Source organism: Phyllobates terribilis, unplaced genomic scaffold (assembly GCF_046119375.1).
Source record: "Phyllobates terribilis strain yellow unplaced genomic scaffold, ASM4611937v1 Scaffold_8__6_contigs__length_399053987, whole genome shotgun sequence".
Lineage (NCBI taxonomy): Eukaryota > Metazoa > Chordata > Amphibia > Anura > Dendrobatidae > Phyllobates > Phyllobates terribilis.
Window position 1 is genome coordinate 88,255,204 of NW_027362768.1, and position 23,938 is coordinate 88,279,141.

Sequence of the window (23,938 nt, forward strand, 5' to 3'; positions counted from 1 at the left end):
ATGGTGGAGGCCCTGATAAGGTTAAAATAGAAGTCTTTGGCCACAATGATCAAAGGTATGTGTTGAGAAAAAAGGCCACTAAATTTCAGGAAAATAACATCTCGCCAACTATTAAGCATGGGGTGGATCAGTCATGCTTTGGGGTTGTGTTGCAGCCGATGGTACAGGGGACATTTCACGGGTAGAGGGAACAATGGATTCAATGAAATTTCAACAAATTCTTGATGCAAACATAACACCATCTGTAAAAAAGCTGAAGTTGAAAAGAGGATGGCTTCTACAAATGGTTAATGATCCTAAACAAACATCAAAATCCACAATAGGCTACCTCAAAAGGTGCAATCTGAAGGTTTTACAATGGCCTTCACAGTCCCCTCCTCTGAACATCAATGAAAATCTGTGGCTAGACCTCAAAATAGCAGTGCATGCAAGACGACCCAGGAATCTCACAGAACTGGAAGGATTTTCCAAGAAAGAATGGATGAAAATCCTTCAAACAAGAATTGAAAGACTCTTGTCTTGCTACAAAAAGCTTTTACAAGTTGTGATACTTTCAAAAGGGGATGCTACTAGGTACTAGCCATGCAGGATGCCCAAACTTTTGCAATGATCCATTTTCCTTTTTCGTCATTTTTAAAATGTAAAAGATTAAAAAATATATATTTTTTGCCTAAAATACAAAGGAAATCTGTTATCTTTAACTTCAGGCCTTTTAGAGATCATTTCATCTTCAACTTGCTTAACTGTTCACAATAACACTAACTTTGACCAGGGGTGCCCAAACTTTTACATGCCACTGTATGCAGGGAGGGGACCCGAGTTCCCGCCCGAGCAACCCGGAAATACTCGGCGAGCGTCGAGCATCTCGAGCAGTGAAATGCTCGGGCCAGCACCGAGCAGTAGCGAGCATGCTCGCTCATCACTATTAATAATGTGAAGGATGATTGTGGTCAATTGTCCATTTGTATGTTCAGGTTCCAATAGGTCATTTTTGCAAAATTTGAGCCACTGCTATGCAGGGATGGTTTTAGACAAATTGTGGTCCTGGGCAAAGTTCAAAATGTTACCCCAGATTTTGAAATACTGCACAAACAGCATTACAGTCAATTCAGTGCAATGAAGTGACTTTTGAGCTAGTTACAATCTTTAAGTGTTTTCTGGGCTAAATGTAATATTGCACGGCAGCTGGGATTGCCTAAAAATAGCAAAATGAATGATACTTCACTGTGCTTTCAAGCCCAGGACCATTGCGCTCTATAATAGCTTGCAGCAGTCATGTGACTTGAGCAGCATGCCATCAGAAAAACATACAATGACGCATGGTTCAAGTTACCCAACTGATGCAACCTATTACAGAACACAATGATCCTGGACTAGAGAGCACAGTAAAGGCATCACTCTTGGTGCCAGTGTTCAAATTGTCTCTTCAGAGAGGAGCAGGACTAGAACTCTAGTGTCACCAACAGAAAGTAGAAATCCTAAAAGTCAATATCGACTCTCTAACAAGCCTTGTCATATGACTTGGAATAAAAGCCAGCAGCAGAATCTCAATTTACAGACACTATGTTTTGGGGTACTGACCCTCATCAGTGCAAAGTGTGAGATCTGGTTTGGCTGGGTGGGAGGTATCTGACCGGGATCCAAGGGGTAATGTTTCCCCTTGTGGAGAGTGACATGTTAAGCATGTCAAGGTGAGGACAATGCAATGCTCTTCTGGTAAATATGCAAATTGTCTCTTCAGAGAGGTAGAGGACTAGAACTCTAGTGCCACCTATAGGAAGTAGCAATCCTAAAAGTCAATATCGACACTTTAACGAGCCTTGTCACATGACTTATGATAAAAGCCAGAAACAGAATCTTTATTTGATGACACTGTTTCGGCGTACTGCCCCTCGTCAGTGAAAAAGTGTGAGATCTGGTTTGGCTGGGTGGGAGGCATCTGACCAGAATCCTGGTGCCAGCCCACCCACGGAGTGGCCTGTGCAGGTTCCTGATGGGTGACAGCAGGGATCACTCATTTTTCATATGACTTTAAGTTTGTGCATTTTTTCTCATATTTTTTCTATAAATAACAATAGGCAAACTTCAGTCCTCACATCCCCCAACAGGTCATATTTTCAAGATTTCCACAGTGTTGCGCAGTTGAGAGAATTCCTGATGCCTTGCTGATACTTCCATCACCTGTCCACCTGTGCAATACTAAGAAATCCTGAAAACATGACATGTTGGAGGCTGTGAGGACTTGAGTTTGGGAAACACTGGTTTATGCCTCTTTCACACGTCCAGATATTTTTGGTAGTAGAAAACCAGTACCGGAGATATCCGTGTCCATGTATGTGACACGTGTGGCAACCGTATGTTGCATTAGTATCACATGTATCTGCACCTGGGAATCAGCAGGACAGTTAGCGCTGTTCCCAAGCGCTGGGTGCTGAATACAGCCCTCATCATTGTCCCTTGCCGGCGCTGTGATCAGCGCTAGAAAGGACAACGACGAGAGTCGTATTCTGCTCCCGGTGTGTCCTGGTGTGAAAATAAAAAAATCCTTATACTCACCTGTCCTAAGTGTCCCTCGCTGTAATTCACCTGACTGCTCACTCCAAGGAGCCAGAGAAAATGGCTGCAGCGAGCGGGCCCCGGACCTCCGCTGAGCGGTCAGGTGGATTACAGCGCAGGACATCTTCAGACAGGTGAGTATAAAGATTTTATTCTTATTTTTACACCAGCAGACAGTGGGAGCAGAATACTACTCTATCATTGTCCTTTGCTAGCTCTGATCGCAGGGGACAACGATGAGGGCAGTGTTCAGCACCCGCCGCTTGGGAACAGCGTTAACTGTACCGCTGATTCCCAGGCGCCTGTACATGTCAAACTGGTGACACACAGATCATATCACCTCAAGAAAAACTACTTATCTGCAAATATAGGGTTAATCTGTCGGTAAACAGCATTTAATCCCTATGTAGCAGGCTTGGTATAAGGGAGGCTAGAGGGAGAAAATGAAGTATTAATCTCCCTGTAGCTACTCATTTCCAGTCATTGGGGTGGTGCAGGGACTTGTACAAGTCATGGCTCGTCACTATAATAGCACAGTAATCACTCCCCAGTACAGTGATTGACAGCCTGCTCTGCAGTATATGTGTGCAGCAGGCTGTCTATCAATATGCTGGGGAGTGGTTACAGCACGCTCACAGATGACTGGAAGCAAGTGGCTACAGAGAGCATAAAACCATAAAACCTAATTTTCTTCCTGTAGCCTCGGCTCTAGTAAGCCATCTGCACACTGTCAAAATGCTATATATCTGCAGATTGACCCTATATCTGCAGGTATATAGCATTTCTTGAGTTTCTGTATTACTCCACCAACACCACTGATGGGCAACTTTCTGTGAACACTGTGTATAGGCTGAAAGCTGCCAATCAGAGGTGGGGGGTAGTGTGGACTACATGGCAGCAGATTTACTAGTCCTCAAGTGATAATCTACAGCTGACAAAGAATGATTTCATAAAAATTATAGCATTCAGGCCAGTAAGTGACATCACTAGAATTAGGGTATCTGCTGCAATACGACACTGCTCTCAGATTTGGTAGCAAAATCCTAGTTGCAGATTCCGTTTAAGATCATGTGCAGACGTCTTTTACACTTGTGCAAACTCAGAGTTTTTCAGGAGGAAGAAGCTTCATTACATAATGGTGTCTTTTGTCCTAAAGCGTCTTTTTGGTAGTTTTTGTGACATCTTTGGGCATTTTTTTTTTATGTTAGCCTTACTTTATTTAATAAACTAGAGTGTGGCTTTAAAGCAGGAGTAGCCTGAGGGACGGTTTAGACACCTTTTTTACCTGCTTCACGTCTTTGGAAATCTGAAGCAGTCAAAAAACTCAAAAAACTGAACATATGTACAGCAAGTCATTTTTACTTTGCGTTGCATATTTTCTTTGTTTTAAATATGTATTTTGTGCTGTCTCAGACAGTTTATGGAGCATATCCCCCTGAAAAAGATCTTGAGTGCACATACCCTCCTAATAGAATATTCTTAAGCACAGGTTTGTTGCATAAATTTTGTCAACTGAAAATCAGTTTCATATGTGAATATGGGGTTGTTTCAGTAGAATGTCCATGGATTTCTGCCAGCCTCAGTCGGATGAAAGAAGCAGTCACAGAAAAGTCTGCAACAAAATTACCACACGTGAATATACCGTAAGGGTATGTGCACATAACGCTTTTAAGACTCCAAGTTTTCCAAGCGTGCATACTTCAGGAAAAAGCCACCAGTTTTTTCCTGAAGCGTCCCCTCAGTCATTTTTTGCAACATTTTTTTTGCTTTTTTTCTCTTGCAAACCAAGCCTCCCAAAGTATGAACATGCTACTTCTTTTAACCACTTAAAGGTTTTCGAACCCAAAAGTGATTAAAATAAGCAACATATCATGAAACATGTGCACAGCAATGTCGTTTTTACACTACTTTGCATTATATTTCTTTTTTACAGCACCTTCGCAGTTCTTTTTAAGGCGGATTCCAGACAGAAGAAGTTTTTGAAGTTACTTTGGTCACATGCTCATTGGCATTTTTTACTGGTGGTTTCACAGGCTGCATTTTTTTGGTGCTTTTTTCTTGTGCTACTCTTGAATGTTGATTTTTTTTTTGTTCGCAAAACTCAGAATATGAATGCTCTACAAATGCAGTACATTTTATGTGTTTTCTACAACAATTTTTTATGATATTTAGGCCATTTCCTAAATTGTAAAGAAACATGTTTGAAAAAGCATTGCACCTAGAGCCTATCATTAAAAAAAAGACAAAAGTACAAAAAGTAATGATAAAAACACCATAAAAAATTCATTTTTAGTGTGTTCAATATTGCCCTATTGACTTACAGCCAACACCAAGTTCGAGCATTTTTTTCACAAGAAAAAAACAGAACAAAAAAAAAGGAAAAACATTGAAAATGTTACTTTAAAGTCTATAGCTACACATTATACAAAGATTTTTGATTGTGTTGGTTTGTAGTGTCTTGGGTGTTTGCATTGTTTTTTTTTTGTTTATTTTTTAAATAATGGTATGGTCTGCGAATGGAATGATTTTTCATACACTTATCTGAACCAGATCTTGTTCTGTCCATATATAAAACATATAGCATACAGACAGCATGTCGACCAATGCAGGTCAATGGTGTATTTCACATAAATGTTTTTTATAAGTCTGCATGTAAATAAAATCACAGCATGCACCAGTCTGGTCTGTTTTTCAAATCACACCCATTAAACTCAATAGGTGTGTTAAAAAAAAACGGATGTCTTCCAGACACCATCACATTGATGTTTAAAACAGATATACTGATGATATATAGATGCAATACAGTTGAAAATTTCTCATTATTTCAAGATGAGTAATGTTTTTTCATATGTTCTTCTGACCCTACCTAACAAAGTAGGAACAGAAACCTAGATTGTCCTTTAATATATAGTGCACACCACCTCTTACCTTCCCTTGGCCAATCAAAACCCTGCAATCAGTTCTTAGTCTTCTTTTTCCCTCTAACACCCTGTTGTCCACTTCACAGCCGCAGCCATGTTCCTACTATTAATTTCTTCAGCTGCCCAAGAAAAACCTTGTCCCAGTTAAACTCTGATTTTTCTTTTGAAAAGTGACGAGAAAAGTGAAAACAAAAAGCTGTAAAAATGACAAGTTCCAAAATTTGTGATTATGGTATTTTTTGATTTTACACTAGAAAAGTGAAGTACCAGCCAGTGCAACTTCCTCTTAAGCCAAGGCCCCACTATCAGTATTTGGTCAGTATTTTTTCTCAGGAGTGGGACCCAAAACCAGGTGAGGAACAATCAGAGAAAAGTTATAATAGAAACAAGTCACCAATTCTGCATTTATTATACCTTTTCTCGGATTGTTCCTCACCTGGTTTTGGCTCCCACTCCTGAGAAAAAATACTGACAGTGGGGCCATCGCACTATTAGTTTTATTTGGTCAGTATTTCACATCAGTATTTGAAAGCCAAAACCAGGAGTGGGTGATAAATACAGAAGTGGTGATGTGTTTCACAATCCTTTTTCTCTGATTGTTTCACTCCTGGTTTTGGCTTTCAAATACTGACCAAATACTGATAGTGTTACCGTAGCCTAAGGCTGAGCTTTCGTTGAGTTTGACGCTACATATTTTTACTGTGTCAAAAATGCAGCATCTTAGAGTTTCAGCAAAGTGGAAGGGATTTATAAAAATCTCATGGCCACTGGACTTATGCTGCTCAACAAACTGACCTGTGGTGCGTGTTTCAAATCTGCAACGTGACAATTTCTCTTGCGGGTACGCTGAGTTTTCTGCGTGGATTTTTTCCATAGACTTGTGGAAACGCATACAAAATGCATGTAATCCTCACATGACTACTAATAAACCTTGTCAAAGCCAAATACCAGGAAGTATCAAAAGCAAAGCTGCTTAATTTAAAACATGACATAACAAAGAGAAACAAGGCAGCATCAAAAACTCGATAAAAACCTAAGTTACATAATAGATGCAGAAATTCTGCAGCATCAAAACCTCACGGAAAGCTCATCGTGGGAACGTAGCTCAACACACCTCTGTTTTATATGCCAGTCTTTGTAAATTTCCCTCCTGTTTTTGTGCCACTTTTACTTGTAAAACTTGCCAACATAAGGAACATTGTTTGCTGCATTTGACACAAGTTCAAAACAACATGAGAACTTTTTAAGTGAAGCAACAGAAACACCTGCTGATGGCAAGACCTTCAGTCAGAAGGTAAAAAATCCAATTTCAAAGGATGCATTTCCACATATTATATTTATTCTCATTTGCACAAGGAAAGACTAGAAGCAATGGGATGAAACTAAATGGGAGGAGACACAGATTAGATATTAGAAAAAACTTTTTGACAGTAAGGCTATGTGCCCACGTTGCATTTATGAAGCAGAAAATTTCTGCTGCATAAATGCAAGTCCTCTCCCGGAAAAACGCATGCGGAATTCCGCACGCGTTTATCGCGCATTTTTCGCGCGTTTATCACGCGTTTTCCACATGCGGAATTGCCTTGCGTTTTTTATGCATTGGACTAAGGCAATTCCGCTTGCGGAAACGCAAAATTAAATGACATGCTGCGGATTTTTGAACGCGGCATAAACGCTGCGGAAAAATCCGCAACATGTGCATAGAACTTGCGGAATCCCATTGGGGACCATGGGGTGCGGATATACATGCGTTTTTCAAGCGTTTACGCTGCGGAAATTCCGCAGCATATACGCTTGAAAAATGCTACGTGGGCACACAGCCTTAGGGTGATTAATGAGTGGAACAGGCTGCCACGAGAGGTGGTGAGTTCCCCTTCAATGGACGTCTTCAAACAGAGGCTGGACAGACAACTGTCTGAGATGATTTAGTGAATCCTGCTTTGAGCAGGGGGTTGGACCAGATGACCCAGGAGGTCCCTTCCAACTCTACCATTCTATGATTCTATGATTCTATGATTCTATGAACAAACTGAAGACCATAAAGTAAAAAAAAGCACCAAATCTACTGTTTGTAGGTCACCTCATCTGAAAAAAAAATGTGTATAGTATACAGTATGTAGCACAATATTCCATTAAAAAAAAGCCTAGAAAACTGTCCCCATACAGTGGTAAATGCTGCTGCTGATTTTAGATGGGATTTTTGCTGCTTGAGTTCCCTCGTAGAAACGTGTGCACATACCAGGTGAAATGTAGAATGTGGCAAATGTTATAGTTGGTATTGCTTGTATCTGTGTTGCATAATATTTGATAAATTTGGTACATCTTTAAATATAATGCTTTTGTTTGCAATTTTTTTTTGCAGTTTTTACACCACACCTCTAGTGGAGTGAGAATTGCAAATATTTTATGCATTTTATGAATCTGGGTTACGCCTATTCGCCTAGTTAAATACATCCACTTTCCCACCTACTTTTTTTCCAAATTGGTGGGAGTCACATATTTTTGCATAAAAAAAAATGTATAACAAAATTTGCCCCCTCCAATACTTTTTTGTAAAACAAAAACCTGGCATAAATGCCTTAATAAATCCCCTCCTCCAAAGCCTCATTCGGACATCTGTGAGTCACGTCCGTATTTTTAATGGATCGTACATGTACCCATTATAGTCTATGGTGCTATTCACATGTCCGTGTTTTTATTTGGACCATGTGCCTGCAAACAAATCACAGAGACATGGCCATTTTTGATTGGAGTTATGATTACCCATACAGGTCATGTATAATCACAAATAGCATACGAATATTATCAGTGTGCTGTCCATCAATAATATTGTCATTTATTTATGTTTTCACAAGTGAAAGTGACTGATGAAAGATTAATAGTAAAAACTGGCACTGATCAAACCCTAAGGAAACTTGGACTGGTTTTTGCTTATGTTAAAATTATAGATGCCTAAAGGTATGATTTATTGTTTTGTTTTTTTATACAACTTTTGGTGCGTTTTTGATGCGTATATTTTTCTGCGTCAAAAACGCAGCGTCTTATAGTTCCAGCCATATGGATGGGATTTATAGAAATCTCATGCCCACTGTGCTTCTATTTAATGCAGCGTAAGTTCAGTTGCGGTGAGAGATTCAAAACCGCAGCTGAATTTTCTGTTCATATTTTGCCCATAGATTTACATTAGGAGCATAAATTCCACAGGTAAAGGCACGTGTTTTAAGTGCGTTTCCACTGCGGAAACATATCAAAAACATGTAATCCACACGTATGTATGTGAATAATGTTTTGTCAAGCAACAAGCCAGGAGGTATCAAAAACAAAGCAGCTTCATTTAAAGCATGACACACCAAGAACAACCAAAAATCGCAGTGTCAAAAATGCAATAAAAATGCATATTAAAAAAATGCACACAAAAACCCAAGTAACCTAATTTAAATAATAGGTGCAGAATTTCTGCACTGTCAAAAATGCACCAAAAGCTTGTTGTGGGAATGTAGCCTTGAATGCATAATGAGTGGGAGTCGCGCGGCTTCTCTGCAGTGTAGGGGCCGCAGGCGGCTCCTGACCGTATGCACATACCCTAAAACACGTCACCACTTCTGTATTTATCACCCACTCCTGGTTTTCACTTACAGTAACTGAGGTAAAAACTCACCAAATACTCAACATCTGCACGTGGCCTTAGGCAACCACGCAGCGAGGCTCTGATTCATGATGGTTAGGGTCATGGAGAAGATAAGGGCAAGGATGTGGGGAGTATAATTTTCTTTTATTCCTTTTAAACTCTTCCAGTTCCATCTGAACACAGCAAAATAAAATCAGATAATGGGGAATCTATTTTTTTATAATTTGAATTTGATAACGTTTTTCAAAATTATGCCGCATTTGTCACAAATTAAAAACAACATGGGTATTTCTAAGGCCACGTGCACACGTTGAGTATTTGGCGAGTTTTTTGTTTCAGAATTACTGTACAAATCAAGTACAGGCACTGAGACCATGATGGCAAGTTTAATCATTGAAATACACCTTCCCACCTGCTTGTTTCCCCTCAATTTCTACCCTCATCTTCTTTGATTGACAGCTCTGATTTCATAGAGTCAGAGAAGGACGGAGATAGATGGAATCCAAACAGGTGGGAAGGTGGATGTAAATGTTTGGCCCCACCAAGTTACAAAAAAGTCACAATTCTCACTCCAGTATGGATATGGAACGGAAATTGGAGAAACAGCTATAGACAAAATTAGGCCTTGTGCACACGTTGAGTATTTGGTGAGGTTTTTTTACCTTAGTATTTGTAAGACAAAATCAGGAGTGGAAAAATCAGAGGAAAAGTATAACAGAAACACGTCACCACTTCTGTATTTATCACCCACTCCTGGTTTTGACTTACAAATACTGATGAAAAATACTCACCAAATACTCAATGTGTGTAGGTGGCTTTAGGCTACACTCCCACGATGAGCTTTTGGTGAGTTTTTGATGCTGCAGAATTTCTGCACCTATTCTTTAAATTAGGTTACTTGCATTTTTTTCTTTGTGTTTTTGTGTGCATTATTTAATGAGCTTTTTTTTATCGCGTTTTTTGACGCTGTGGTCTTAGTCTCTTGTTGGAATGTCATGCTTTAAAGATGCTTAGTTTTTGATACTTCCTGGTATTTGGATGTGACAACTTCGTGTGGATTACATATGTTTTTGATGTATTTCCGCAGCGGAAACGCACTAAAAACGCACGTGCGGAATTTTCCACACCTAATCCAAATCTATAGGGAAAATCTGCACAGAAAACTCAGTGTATCGACAAGAGAAATTGACATATTCTGGATTTGCAACATGTGCTGCAGGTCAGTTTACATTGCATTAAAAGCTCCGTGGGCAGGAGATTTCTATAAATCCTATCCACTTTGCTGGAACTGTATGATGCTGCATTTTTTGACTCAACATAAATATGCAGCATCAAAAAAGCACCAAAAGAACTTGGTGGTAATGTAGCCTTAGGGTTAATTCACACGTCGGTTTTTCATCTATAAGGGCTATCCATTTTTTTTTTTAACTGGTAACACTTGTACCTATGACCATCTATTGAGTTGTTCACATGTCAGATTTTCTTTTCCTCAGACTGAATGGTCGATGCAACATCCTGGAGACATGTCTGATATTGATCCGAGTGTCGGATCAAACTCTGCACTGAAAGTCCGAGCCAGTGAAAAGATCTGACCACATTCAGATGCCATCTGTGTGCTATCCGTTTTTCACTCATGTATAAAAATTCTCCTCTTGATAAATTTTCTGTATATGTAAAAATTCCACAAGAAAATTGTCCCTTTTATGACTGAGGGCTTCTGTCTGAAGCCCTGAAAAACTTTCACAGTGGTGCCTCCATCTGAGCCATTCACTTTAATGAGATATGAAAAATATAAAATGTTGTCCTCTGTTTGACCCTTTATCTGGCGACGTCATAGTTTTAGCTGGTCACAGTAGAATAGTAGACTAGTGTAGGCTAGTGCTCTCATGTATTACTCTGCATTTATCATGGGGATTATGTATAAAACCTATGGTGAGAAATTAAACTCTAAACTATTTCTATGGATAACTATACAATTCCTATAGGTTTTTATATCCATAATTGATCCCTATTCCCCTGGATATATCCTGGTCTTCTTTACTCCTCCTTCACATACACTAATTTTTATTCATTGCAAAATCCATTTAAAAATACATTGTGCTTTGCATGTATGTGATATAGGTTTGGTGGTGTACTTTATTTTTTACGATTACACAGTATACATTTTGTAGAAATGGTTTTCCTGGATGATTATTTTTTTTTTAAATATAGACAAGCTAGAGTCAGAAAAAATTGACTTTCCTTGAACATTTTCCCTAGCAAAACTATATTTTACTGTAGACATTAACCCCTTCAGTACCTGAGTTTTTTGTTTGTTGGCCGCCTTCTTCCCGGGGCCATAACCTTTTTTTTTTTCTTTTTTCCACCAACATGGCCATAAAAAATCCAAGTGCGGTGAAATTGCAAAAAAGTGCAATTCCACGATTGTTTTTTGCCATTTTGTAATAGATACAATGTTTTGATGGCCTGTTATTGCAATGTTGCAGTGACCAAAAAACCAAATTCTGTTTTTTTAAATTTTTTTTTATTGTTATGCCGTTTACCAATCGGAATAATTATTTTTATATTTCGATAGATCAGTCGCTTCTGAATGCGGCGATGCCAAATGTGTATTTTTTTATTATTATTTCAATGGTGCAAAAGGGGGGTGATTTGAAGTTTTATATTATTATTTTTTCCTACAATAGTCTCCATGGGAGACTTGAGGCTGCGATCATCTGATCGCTTGTGTTACACATAGCAGGGCTTCAGTCCGCGATTATGTGACGGGCAGACCGATGGGCGGGGTTAGTGTCGCACTTCCTGCGCGATCATGTTAAATGCCGCAGTCAGAGATTGCCAGGGGCATTTAACATGTTTACAGTCGCCAGTGGATTGCGATTCCACCACTGGCTGTAAGGGACACATGTCAGCTGATAAAAGCAGCTGTAATGTCCTGGAATAAATGCGGGCTCAGCGCCGGAGCCCACACCTATGACGTACGTATAGGTCGTAAAGGGGTTAAAGTAACACCTGGAGTCTGGACACAGAGTTTTTACCTAAAACATTAAAGTAAAATAAAAACTGAAAAGCTAAAGTAGTTTGCTGCACTTCATTGTTGTTTTATTGTGGTTTTAATTTTTTTGTTAAGAAGGGTCAGATATGCTTTAACGTATTGTACAGTCTATATATATCATAACTTTTTGTGCTTTTCCCTTGTTTTAAATCAATACTCTTCCTCCACTCATATCACTAATACTTGGGTAAAGAAAAAAGGAAGGAAAGCAGTTAATCAATATCTTAGGCTATGTGCCCATGATGCAGAAATGCTGCATATTTTTTCCACTTCATGCGGTTTTTACATGCGTTTTTCCCGCCAGGCAGAAGCGTTTGTCAAGCGTTTTTGCATGCATTTCTGCACGCGGGTTATCAAGCGCTTTTCCAAGCGATTTTAGCATCACTTGGAAAAGTGCTTGACAACTTGTTCACACTATATAAATCCATGCAACCGGCATGGATTTATAGTAGTGTGACCAAGTTGGTTTAAAATAAAAAGAATAAGAATGGTAAAAAATAAAGATTCTACTTACCTTCCGATGTCCTCCTGGTGTTTTCTCCGCTCCGTCCGGTGTCTTGGGCGGCTCGCGGTGGTGTAAAGGACCTGCGGTGACGACACTGAGTCATGTGCCAGGTCACATGACTAAATGATGTCATGGTAGGTCCTTCACAACACCGCGACCCATACAGCAGACCAGACGGAGCGGAGAAAACACCGGGAGGACATCGGAAGGTAAGTATAATCTTTATTTTTTATTTTAAATTCTTTTTTTTCCAGGTTCTATGGTACCCAGGTCTGGATGAGAGTCTCCTCTTCTCCAGACCCGGGTACCATCCACACATTGAACCGTGTGATATCTGCATGTGCAGATGCAGTGATGCGGATGTCACGCGGCAGCCATTACGCTGCGTGTCCGCAAAATTAATTGCATAGTGGGCACACAGCCTTATACCATGATACCATGAAGATTTTTGGCCTTAGTCTTAGGACTTATTCAGACGTCAGTGATTTTTCTTGTACACAAAAAAAAAATCTGAGTTTCCACATCATTATTGATCAGGTTGTGATCAGAGTTTCGTAAGTATGTCTGTTTTTGCCATCATAGTTTGATCAAGTTAAAAAAAAAATGGAGGTTTCTCAGCTTTCTCCTATCATAGTCAATGAAAAACAAACACACGGATGGTATTCAAGTGTTGTCTGACTTTTTTTTTTCTCATGGATACATAGACTTTAATTGGAGACTTTGATCCGACACTCAGATCAACATAAAGCGGGTCTGAGAAAAAAATTGGACATGTGAATTACATACCATCATAGGTATGACTGCTATCCATGAAAAACACCAATAGCACTTGTATCAGAAAATCGAACATCTGAATGAGCCCGTACTTTCAGAAACTTTCTTTCAAGTAAAAAAAAAAAAATGCTATGTTCATACTTAGTTTTTGTAGAAGATTCTCTCCACTAAATCTTCACATACTCTTGGAAAAGTTTGCCTGTTCATTTCTATGAGAAATTCACTTTGCTGTTTAAGACACGACATCTATTACACGCCGAGTTTACCTTGGCAAATCTGCTTCAGGAAATCTATTACAAAACTCTTCAAAAAAAAGAAGAAATCCTCCAAAAACTCCCTCCTCAATAAAGAGGAGTTTCCCCTTTGAAAAAACTTGTCAGGTGAATCCCAGTACTCATCTGCCCTCCAACAAGTGGTACGCAGCTGCATTTAGACATACACTTGTCCATAAAGTCTCGCATAATGGCTCTTGCTCTTTTGTATGAGCTTTCAGTGACAGATATCCATGTTCAGTATATATGTATTTGGATTTCTGTAAAATTAGAAACTTTTGACTATGAGACGGTATAACTGCAATTTCATGCTTTTATAAATTTATTTATACAGAGCATGGCATCAACCATAGCGATAATTGGCTCCGGTATAAGCGGACTTGCAGCTCTCAAATGCAGTTTAGAAGTTGGCCTTCATGCAACCTGTTTTGAAAAGAGTGATTCTGTTGGTGGACTATGGAATTTTATGGTAAGTTTCTTGATGCTTTTATTTTTCTGTGAAAGCACTTATGGGTCAATTCATCAAGCATTGTATGCCAGAAAACTGGCATTAAAAAGTAACTAATTCTTGGGGGAATATTCACATATCTCACATGTTGGGTGCATATGTACTGAGCATGCTGCACTTCTTACAAGGCGGGTGGTACAATGACTCCTCTTCTCTACAACAGCTACCCCCTGAGACGTTGCAGCTGAGTGCCAATTCAATACATTTATTATAGAGGATGCCAAGGAACCTTGGGATTAGTTAATCTACAGGTGCGTCTCACTAAATTAGAATATCATCAAAACGTTAATTTATTTCAGTTTTTCAATGCAAAAAATGAAACTCAAATTAGTATTCTAATTTACTGAGATAATGACTTTTGTGTTTTCATTGGCTGTTTGCCATAATCATCAACATTAACAGAAATAAACACTTGCAATAGATCACTGTTTGTAATGGCTCTATATAATATGAGTTTCACTTTTTGTATTGAAGAACTGAAATATATTAACTTTTTGATGATATTCTAATTTAGTGAGATGCACCTGTAAGTGCGCAGTCTGACTGCCGTATAAATCGGAACGGACTGGTCGGCAGCTCTTCCGACCTGAGCGTGACAGCTGTGTAGAAAAAAATATTCAAAGCTGTCATCCTCGGGTTGGTAGAGCTGCCAGCCAGTCTGTGCACTGTAATCTGATCTCTGCCCGATTTTATATGACTGGATAGGATAGATGCGCAGCAGTTGCTGCTGAGAACTGCACTTGAACTCTTTTTTTTTTATTTTTTTTTTTAAATGAAGATATTTGGTATTGCCACATCTGAAAATGTCAAGTCCATCAAAACATAAAATGAATTTACCCATATGGTAAGAGAAAAACATAAAAATGTCAGTCTAGTAATTTGGCCACCACACCTCACTTAAAATGCAATAGAAACTGACGAAGATGTCGAATGTACCCTAACTTGATATCCATAGAACAGTCAGCTGAGGGAGCAACAAACTTTTGGAAAATTGCAATATTTTTTTTTCCCACTGAAATAAAATTAAAAATCTATGCAAGTTTGGAATCACCATATTCATTCTGCCCTGGTAATTTTTAGCATAAAATAAACACCATAAAAACAAAACTCAAAAAAACAATGGCCGAATTACATTTTATGTAACCATTTTATACCACTTGGAATTTATTTTCAGCAAATTGCATGGTAAACTGTCATTGAAAATTAGAACTTTTCACATGCAAAAAACAAGCCCTCACACAGCAATGTTGCCCAAAAAAAAGTAAAAAAATAAATTAAAAAAAAGCAACTTTTGGTTCTTAGAAGAAGGGAGCAAAGAATGAGAGCGCAAAAATGAAAATTTGCCGTGGAGGTAACGTTTAAATGGACAAACTCGTCTGCTAATTCAGTCTGCAAGAGTTGGTCTTGGGTATGGCAATTGCTTGGAGTGGTGATGTTACATAGTTGTACCCATGTATGTAGCTTTCAAGACAAGTTGTGCATGTTTCTCAGTGCTAGGAGCCCACTCTTCAATAAGGTGACATGTCTACAGTTTATTGTTTGTTTTTTAGCAACACTTAACTTTTGGTGTCTCTTGTACAAGTTCAGAGAATTGCTTAAATTTTTACTTTATTTTTGCTATATGACTATTTTCTTTATAGGACCATGCAGAAGATGGGAGGGCTAGTATCTACCATTCAGTATTCACAAATGCTTGCAAAGAAATGATGTGCTATCCAGACTTTCCTATACCAGATGAATTCCCGAACTTCATGCACAATATTCTGTTTCTGGATTACCTGAAGCAATATGCGAAACACTTTGACCTGTTGAGGCACATCAAGTTTAAAGTAAGTGTCTTCTAAATTTGTATTTATATTTCATCTTACAATATGTGAAATAATTGCTCACGCTTTGCATTATATTTTGTGATAGCATGTTGACATTAACAGCAGCTACAATATGAATAGGCTTGCAGTGTTTTATCATAGGTAACTGTAAGCAGGTTACTAGGATGCAACAACGCAGATAACGATAATGCAGAAGTAGCCAACTTAAGCTATTTATTTTTCTACCACAGAATGAAAACTATTAAGAGGTAATTTGTTTTACTTGTTTTCAATCTTAGCTATAATGACAATAGCAGCAATATAACAGATGAGATATCTTATTCAATATCCTAACAGACTATTTCTCATTTAAATGAATAACAAAGTTTATCTGTTCCAGCGCAACAAGCGTCACTCCCAACGATAGGCGCCTGGTTGTAGCATGATCTTCAAGTGCTTATGCCTATTATACTGGCACTAACAGGGATCACCGGTACTTCCCATTGGGTCATGAGTCCCTCAAATGTGAGTCTCTTAACACCCTGTGGGTTCCGTCACCCTTGCCACCTTAGTTTCCTTCTTAAGCACGGCCACAGCCCACACCCTGTACCATATGTTTATGCTGTAACAGCCTTGTTCACTCAAGTCTCCTCATCAGAACGGCAGACGTCTGGCCTTGTCCAATGATCAGTGCTTGACCAGCGGCATTAAGATGTTGGATCCTGACTGATGAAGACCAGGCTTTGGGTCTTGACCAACCAAGTCTGAGCCTTAGGTCTTTACCGGCGAAGTCTGGGCTTCGGAACTTGACCCACTATATCTCACCTTCTCTGGTCTCCAGCCACTCTCCGGTCACTCTGCCTCTGTGTTCCACCACTCACCACGTCCTCTCTGTCTTGCTTTCTGATGCCAACTGCTCACTTGCCTTTTATATATGATAACTGCACCACACTTACCACTTGACCCGGCGTTCCCTTCAAGTTATTCCCTCCAGAAATGTTTTTTTTAACTTTTGGCTTCGGCCTACTCCGTCCGCTCAGCAGATAGCGACATTTATTCATAGCGCCACAGAACGTTGTTGAACCATGTCTAATACTCTCCACTCCCTTACATAACATCAGTGATGTACCTACGTTAATTGAAGTCTATGGATACACACATGTCCTTGCAGTTATTCACATTGATTAGTCTAAAGCTACAGTACAATCTCCCTTTGAATAAAAACCTTGCTTCTTCTTTATTGAAAATTCATTACAAAGGTATACAAAGTATATTCACCATTGATCGCAGACTGACGCATTTTTGCCATACACAGCACCCTTAGTCCTAGTCAACAATTAAGTCACCTTTGGTGGTTTTAGTTTAACTTAAATGAGGTTGTGTCCACCTAAATCTTCAGGTACTTGAGACCCAAAAATTAAGGAGACTCAATAGACCTCATTGCAGATGGTCCACATGGAATATTCCTAAACTCGTCAACATAGCCTAGCTCTAGTCTACCTTGGCATTGAACAGACCACCCCACCCCATCTCATCTCCTCTCATTAGACTATACATCACCATAGTAACATCAGATTTTCCAGAACTAACCTCTCCAGGTTGCCAATATAGTTCAGCTGGCTTTGCATCAGCAATAGCCCACACAATACATCTGTATGCCAATCTCTGCCATGGATAGACTCTCTCCTCCTCTGCATCGTTAGCAATCACTTTTTTTAGCTCAACATCTGCATAGTAACTACATCTGTCGATGCTAGGGTTTTGGAATAGTGATTACGGAAGAGGAATGGGAGCTCTGTCAAGAACTGAGAGAGAGTGGGAGAGAGGTGAGCAACTAACTGCTGTATAGAAATCAATGGACTGGATAGAAGTGACTTGGATACTAGCAGCTAATTCATCTTCAGCACATAGTAGATCAGGCTCTGATAGCAGAGTTCCATGGGAACAAGCTGTACATCATGTAAGATAAAAGCTCTCATATCATGAGAATGGCAGATATAAAAAGCAAGTCAATTGGAAACTAGCTTAATTTCATGCTGTTTTAGCTAACTAAAGCAATTTTAATAACACAAGAAGCTAGACATCATATATATAATGTAGCAGCGCAGCTTTTGATTAGCTAGGGTTGGTGTAGTGTCATTATTGTGGCATGTTGCATAGATAACATTATGCTAGCCTGGTAAGTAAGCGTTTCGCAAGCCTCCCATCCAGCAGAGTCTATTGACGTGGTCAATGGACCAGAGTCTACATGAATCGATCCACGTATCTCTGCTTACTTACAGACATTATCATCATTGACCACACAACAGCTCACAAATAATGATGAGCGAGCACTAAAATGCTCGGGTACTCCTTGCTCGAGCGAGCAACGAGCCCAATGTAAGTGACGTGCCCCCTGGGCCGTGGGGTACTCGCTGCATGGCTGGTCGTTGCTAGGGGAGATGTCACAGTGGCGGTGACCCGGTCTGTGACCCAGGGCGGTCAATAAATGGAGATATTTACAGGGGATTTATAGTTTTTATATACAGTTTGTGATGCCACCTGTGGTATGCAGCTATATGGAGACGCCGCTGCGGTGCAGAACCTCTGGAGCCTTTGTTAGTGCATAGGAGTTGGTTCAGCTCTCCACAGGCAGAGCTCAGCTCCAGGGCAGGTAGTAGTGATTTTATAGATCTTGCTGTGCAGTGTAGTGCAGAGGATGGTGCAGTTAATAATCAGTCCACAACTTAATGGCGGTTTCCTCTTATCTTTACTTGCCGTGGTTAGGCAGACCGGGGCACGTGTACTAGCTGGTAGTAGAGGTCCGGGCGGCCTGGAAGCAAGTTGGGGGATCCACCTAGCCAGGTGAAGTTGTAGGCCTTCCCTTTGCGCTACCTCTTTGGACCTGCTGCATATAGCTATGCTGCGGCCCTCGTCCCTGAGTAAAACGTCTTTGTGCTCACCCGTATGGCAGGCAGCTCGGGCCCTCCTGGAGTGTCGCTCCCACGTGGAGGTGCTGGGCCCTATCATGCTGCTGAGCCTCCGGGCGTCTGATGGGGCCAGGAGATCTGCAGTCTCCTGCCCTCCGGTTTCTGCTGCTGGGCTTTCGGTGCCCCAGAACCTCGGACTCCGGTGTCTGGTTGTTCTGCGCTTTCCTCTGGGGTGAACTGCCGTGCAGCTCCACTCCCTAGGTCTTTCCTCGTCGACGTCCTGACTTCAACTCCTGTCTGCTCTACTCACGCTAACTAACCCCGCCTCCAGATCCCAGTTGCTAAGGGGAGGAGCTCCCCTTGCTGGTCTGGAGCCAGGAAAGTGTTGCATGGTAGCAAAACCTGATTAGGGGACCCCTCCTTGCTTCCAGGCATTTCATCACCTCTTGTGAGGGAGGCAATGCCACTGTGGCAACCGGACCCCTGGGGTGCCACTTAAGTCTATGGGAAACTCGAGCATTTTTCAGGCGGCTCCCCCTGGCGGTCTGCAGAGGGCCTAAAAATTGCCCAAATCGATGGGAACAGTGCTCAAATGACATGGGAACAACATGGGAAAGACCCCTGGAAGTATTTCTGACTCCCCGGTCACTGCTGTCAACAACGTTGTCAGAGTATTACGCCACTTTTACGGACTCACAATAAAACATACAAAACCAAAATGGATTTTACCAGTACGTCCATCATAACGGCACGACAGGAGTTAAGTCCTCTGTTCCTCTAGGGACAGGAAACACATGAGAGGTTAAAAGCCCCACCCCCCGATCACACACATCACATGCGTTTTTGCACTTTTGCATTGCTTTCAACAAAGACCAATGCATTCACTGGGAAATGTCATTTTAACATTTTACAACCTTATCTGTCCATGTGGTGTGTGACACATCATCAGACACATGCATACAATGCTGAAAAGACATGGGAACAGCATGGGGAAGACCTCTGGAAGCATTTCTGACTCCCAGGTCACTGCCTAAAAGTGTGCCCATCATAAGTGATCCTTGGCGAATGCGAAGATGCCTCCCGTCATGCACCTGTCGTTGCAGACTTGCAACAATCACCGTCCCCGTCCTTGTCCCAGTGCAGCGTTCAGATATCCCTACCCCATTCCTTGGAATGCAAGCGCAAGTATGCAGCCAGCCAGCCAGCCACCCGCCCACTCACAGGCTGCAATACTAAACTGCCAGATTTCTGGGCAGCTGCTTGCACTTGAGATGTCGCCTTTTAGGCTTGTGGAAGCGGAAGCTGTCCACAATCTTATGGCGGCGGCGACTGGCTATCCATACTCGATCCCCAGCCTCCACTATTTTACTATTTTTTTCCTGGTATCGTCTCTGCCTTCCACAAGCACAGGTCCCACAACATTACCCGTGCCCTCCCCAGTGCACTTACTGGGAAGGACCGCCTAACCACAAACACGTGGACAGGTGAATGTGGCCAGGGACGGTACGGAGCCAGTCCACAGCTTTTTTTGCTGAGTTGTATTTCACCACAGCCATATTCTTTAGCTTGGTGAAAGTGTGGTGCCCCTGCGGGTCCAGTTGCCACAGAGATACTGCATCTCACCCAGAGGTGTGGTACCCCACTCTCAGGTAAGGAGGGAGTACTACCCGGGACCCACACACCCACATCCAATACACTCCACTTCAGTAGGGAAGGGCAAGATTGCTCCTAAGGGAGAGCACATTCCTTGGTCCCTAGCTGGAGGGTGGAACCATGTAGTGGGTGTGAGGAAGTAGATAAGGGGAGCACCATCAGGAAGAGTATAAGAAGGAGGCGAACCATCCAGAAGAGCAGGGCAGAAGGGTCCAGGCTCCTGGCTCCAGTGCTTGGAGAAGGAGTTGAGTGAAGAGAAAGAGGAGTCGGGCCCAGTGAGAGAGGCCCAGGAGAGAGAGAGAGAGAGGGAGAGAGAGAGGAAAGAAGAGAGGAGCAATGAGGAGGGCTCCAGGAGGAACAGAGGGGATCCCAGGGGCACGGTGAGTGAGGATGCCACCCGTGCGCCTGAATCCACGCTGACGTGGAGGGATCAGGCCGCAGAGAGGGGACCGGCCCCAAAACTAGTGGAGAACAACCAGGCTCAGCTAGACAACCGGAGGCGGCTGCATTTTTAAGGTGCTGCAGCCAACAGCCACAATTACATCGCCGAAAAGGTGGCCGCATAGGGTCCAGGGGACTGCACGTCACCCAACAAGGCCTGAGGCTTGGCACTCTGATTGTGAGGCGCAGGGCAGGAGGTCGAGAGCCAGTGCAGTGAGACGACTGGGAAAGGTACATAGAATGGGGTCCCGTCCAAGTGCTCCTGAGATACGAGAGTTTGCTGGATCACTACCCCGGAGGACACAGAACGATGTGGACAGTTATAATCTGGAAAGTGTAACCTGAGGAACTTAACAACTGTGAGTAAAATCTGAAGACTACACCCCACTGTGTCCTTGAATAATTGCTGCGCCATCACCAGCCCTGCACTACACAGCACCAGCAACATCTACCTCATTCAATTTATCATTTACTGCCCTGGAGCTAAGCTCTGCCTGTGGAGAGCTGAACCAACTCTGCTGCGTCACCATCAGCTCCAGTGGACCTGCACCGCAGCAGCGGCCCCATATAGCCACATACCACAGGTGGCGCCACAAACATTATCTCTAAAAACTTTATTCCCTTTTTACTTTCCCTTTAATTGACCGCCCTGGGTGACGGACCGGGTCACTGCCACCGTGACATCCCCAGCACCGACCGGCCCGGCTTCCGAGTACCCCACGGCCCAGGGGGCGCATCAAAAGAACTTGGGAAACCATATCTACTCAGTTGTCATTTCTCCCAGGAAGTCCTCTAAAGCTGCTTTCACTTGAAATGTGGCCTTTTAGGCTCATGGAGACGGAAGCTTTTCATAACCTCATGCTGGCGGCGGCCGAGTGTCCATACTCGGTCCCCAGCCACCAGTTCACAGCTTTTTTTGCTGAGAGTTGTATTTAGCTCGGTGAAAGGACTGGCATAGAGGGAAACCGTATCTACTCTGGGTGTCATTTTACCCTGGAAGTCCTCTAATGCAGCTTGTTGCAGAAGCAATGGCAGCCCGTCCAACATCAACTCGCACTTGTTGGTGGTGCTTTGACACACACACACACACACACACACACACACACACATCTTTCTTTGCGCATTTAATTTCATGACTATAGATTTGGGCAATGGCCTGATCTGCAATGCGGTTTGAGAAATAGCGTGCATAAGCACGTCCGATCCGCATTAAAAATGCAACCATAGAGTGTCTGGGAACCTTCCCCCACACTTTTATTAGCCAGGACTGCTTCTCAGAAGGGGTGGACGGCCCCACCAGAGAATCCTCTAGTGTGCCTTGGCTTCTACCTCAGGAGAGTTCATGATAGCGCTAACTTTGCAGCTGCTATGGGGCTCTTGAGTGGGGGAGAAAGGTGAGCCCTCAGAATCAAATCCTCTGGTGGGCACAATGTTTTTCAATCTGAAACAGCTTCTCAGTGGGAGTTGTATTTCACCACAGCCATATTCTTTAGCTCGGTGAAAGGACTGGCATAGAGGGAAACCGTATCTACTCCGGCTGTCATCACTCCGTCACCAGGTTCCGCCCATTGTCAAACACGACCATGCCTGGCTGTATGTTCAGCGGTGAGAGCCACATATCAGGCTGCTGTGTTGCAGCTTTCAACAGCTCTGCAGTGCTGGGCGGTTTGTCAATTAAGCATGTTATCTTCAGCACAGCCTGTTGCCGCTTGGCCAAGGCAGTGCTGCAGAGCTGTCAGCTTGTGACTGATGTGGTCATTTCGGAGATGGAGGAGGAGGTGCATGAGCTGAACAATGTGATTACATTGAGGTTAAATTGGTGACGCTGTTTTTTATACTAAAGAAAGATCCTATTGTTTTGGGTTTTTTTACGTTATTTTTTTAAGACCAATGCATTCACCGGTAAATGTCATTTTAACATTTTACAACCTTATCTGGCAATGTGGTGTGTGACACATCTTGTTTTATTTATGATGGAGGGACTCTGAAAGTCATAAGCCTAGTTTTATAGGGCCATCAGGCGGCCCTCGGTATTGTTAGAGAGCCATCAGCCGGCTATGCTTTGTTGTTCCCATTATTAACAAGTGGGTCTTCTATACTATTATTGCGTATCCAGTGACTGCAAGGGCTGCCAAAAATTTGGACGCAAACAATACCCCTTTGAAGAGACATATAGGAGGGTTTCAATAAAAAAAAAAAAAATGTTCCATTATAAAGGAGCGGGTCTCCTATAGTGGTAATTATCATGCTGTGACTGCAAGGGCTGCCAAAATTTGGGAAACCCCCCACTAAGAATTTAAATACACATAGAGCAGGGCCACAGTAACAAAGTATGACATATTCCCATTAGAAAGGAGAGGGTCTCTCATAGTGTTGGCTTATGCAGTGAATGCAAGCGTTGCCAAAAATTGAGGGGCACTCCAATGCCCCTTGGAAGACTTAGAGGGCCTCATAAAAAATGTTCCCATTAGAAAGGAGCGGGTCTCCTATACTTGGAATGCCCATGCACTAAGTGTAGGGCTGACAAACATTTACCCAACAAACTGTGACCTCTGCCGCCAGAATTTTCTGATGGGAATTTTTTAATAGTTCCGCAACAAGGGGCTGCTGGTACTGCCCCAATTTTGTAGACCTGTCCGCCTCAGGAATAAGAGATATATAAAATTTCTCCTTGTAGCGTGGGTCTAGAAGTGTCACCAACCAGTAATGACTGTCACCCAAAATTTTGAGAACGCGATTGTCATGGGAAAGGCAGCGTAACATAAGCTCAACCATGCATGTCAGACTGCTAACAGACATGACTAACCTCTTCCCTCTTCCCTCTTCCCCCCCCCCTTCCCAATCCACGTTGGGATGAGATGAGGCTGGGCTGTGTGTAATCACCCTGTATGGTTCCTTGCACCACCTG

The 23,938-nt window shown here is 42.0% G+C and overlaps 1 protein-coding gene across 1 annotated transcript in view; it reads left to right on the plus strand.

Annotated features, from left to right (window-relative positions):
* The window catches only part of LOC141156756 (flavin-containing monooxygenase 3-like), a 92,595-nt gene that overhangs the window by 22,354 nt on the left and 46,303 nt on the right, over positions 1-23,938 (plus strand). The window contains exons 2-3 of the mRNA XM_073643115.1: positions 14,046-14,180; positions 15,860-16,048. Coding sequence (XP_073499216.1) covers positions 14,049-14,180; positions 15,860-16,048 — 321 coding nt within the window. The 5' untranslated portion in view covers positions 14,046-14,048. The remainder of the gene's footprint in view (positions 1-14,045; positions 14,181-15,859; positions 16,049-23,938) is intronic.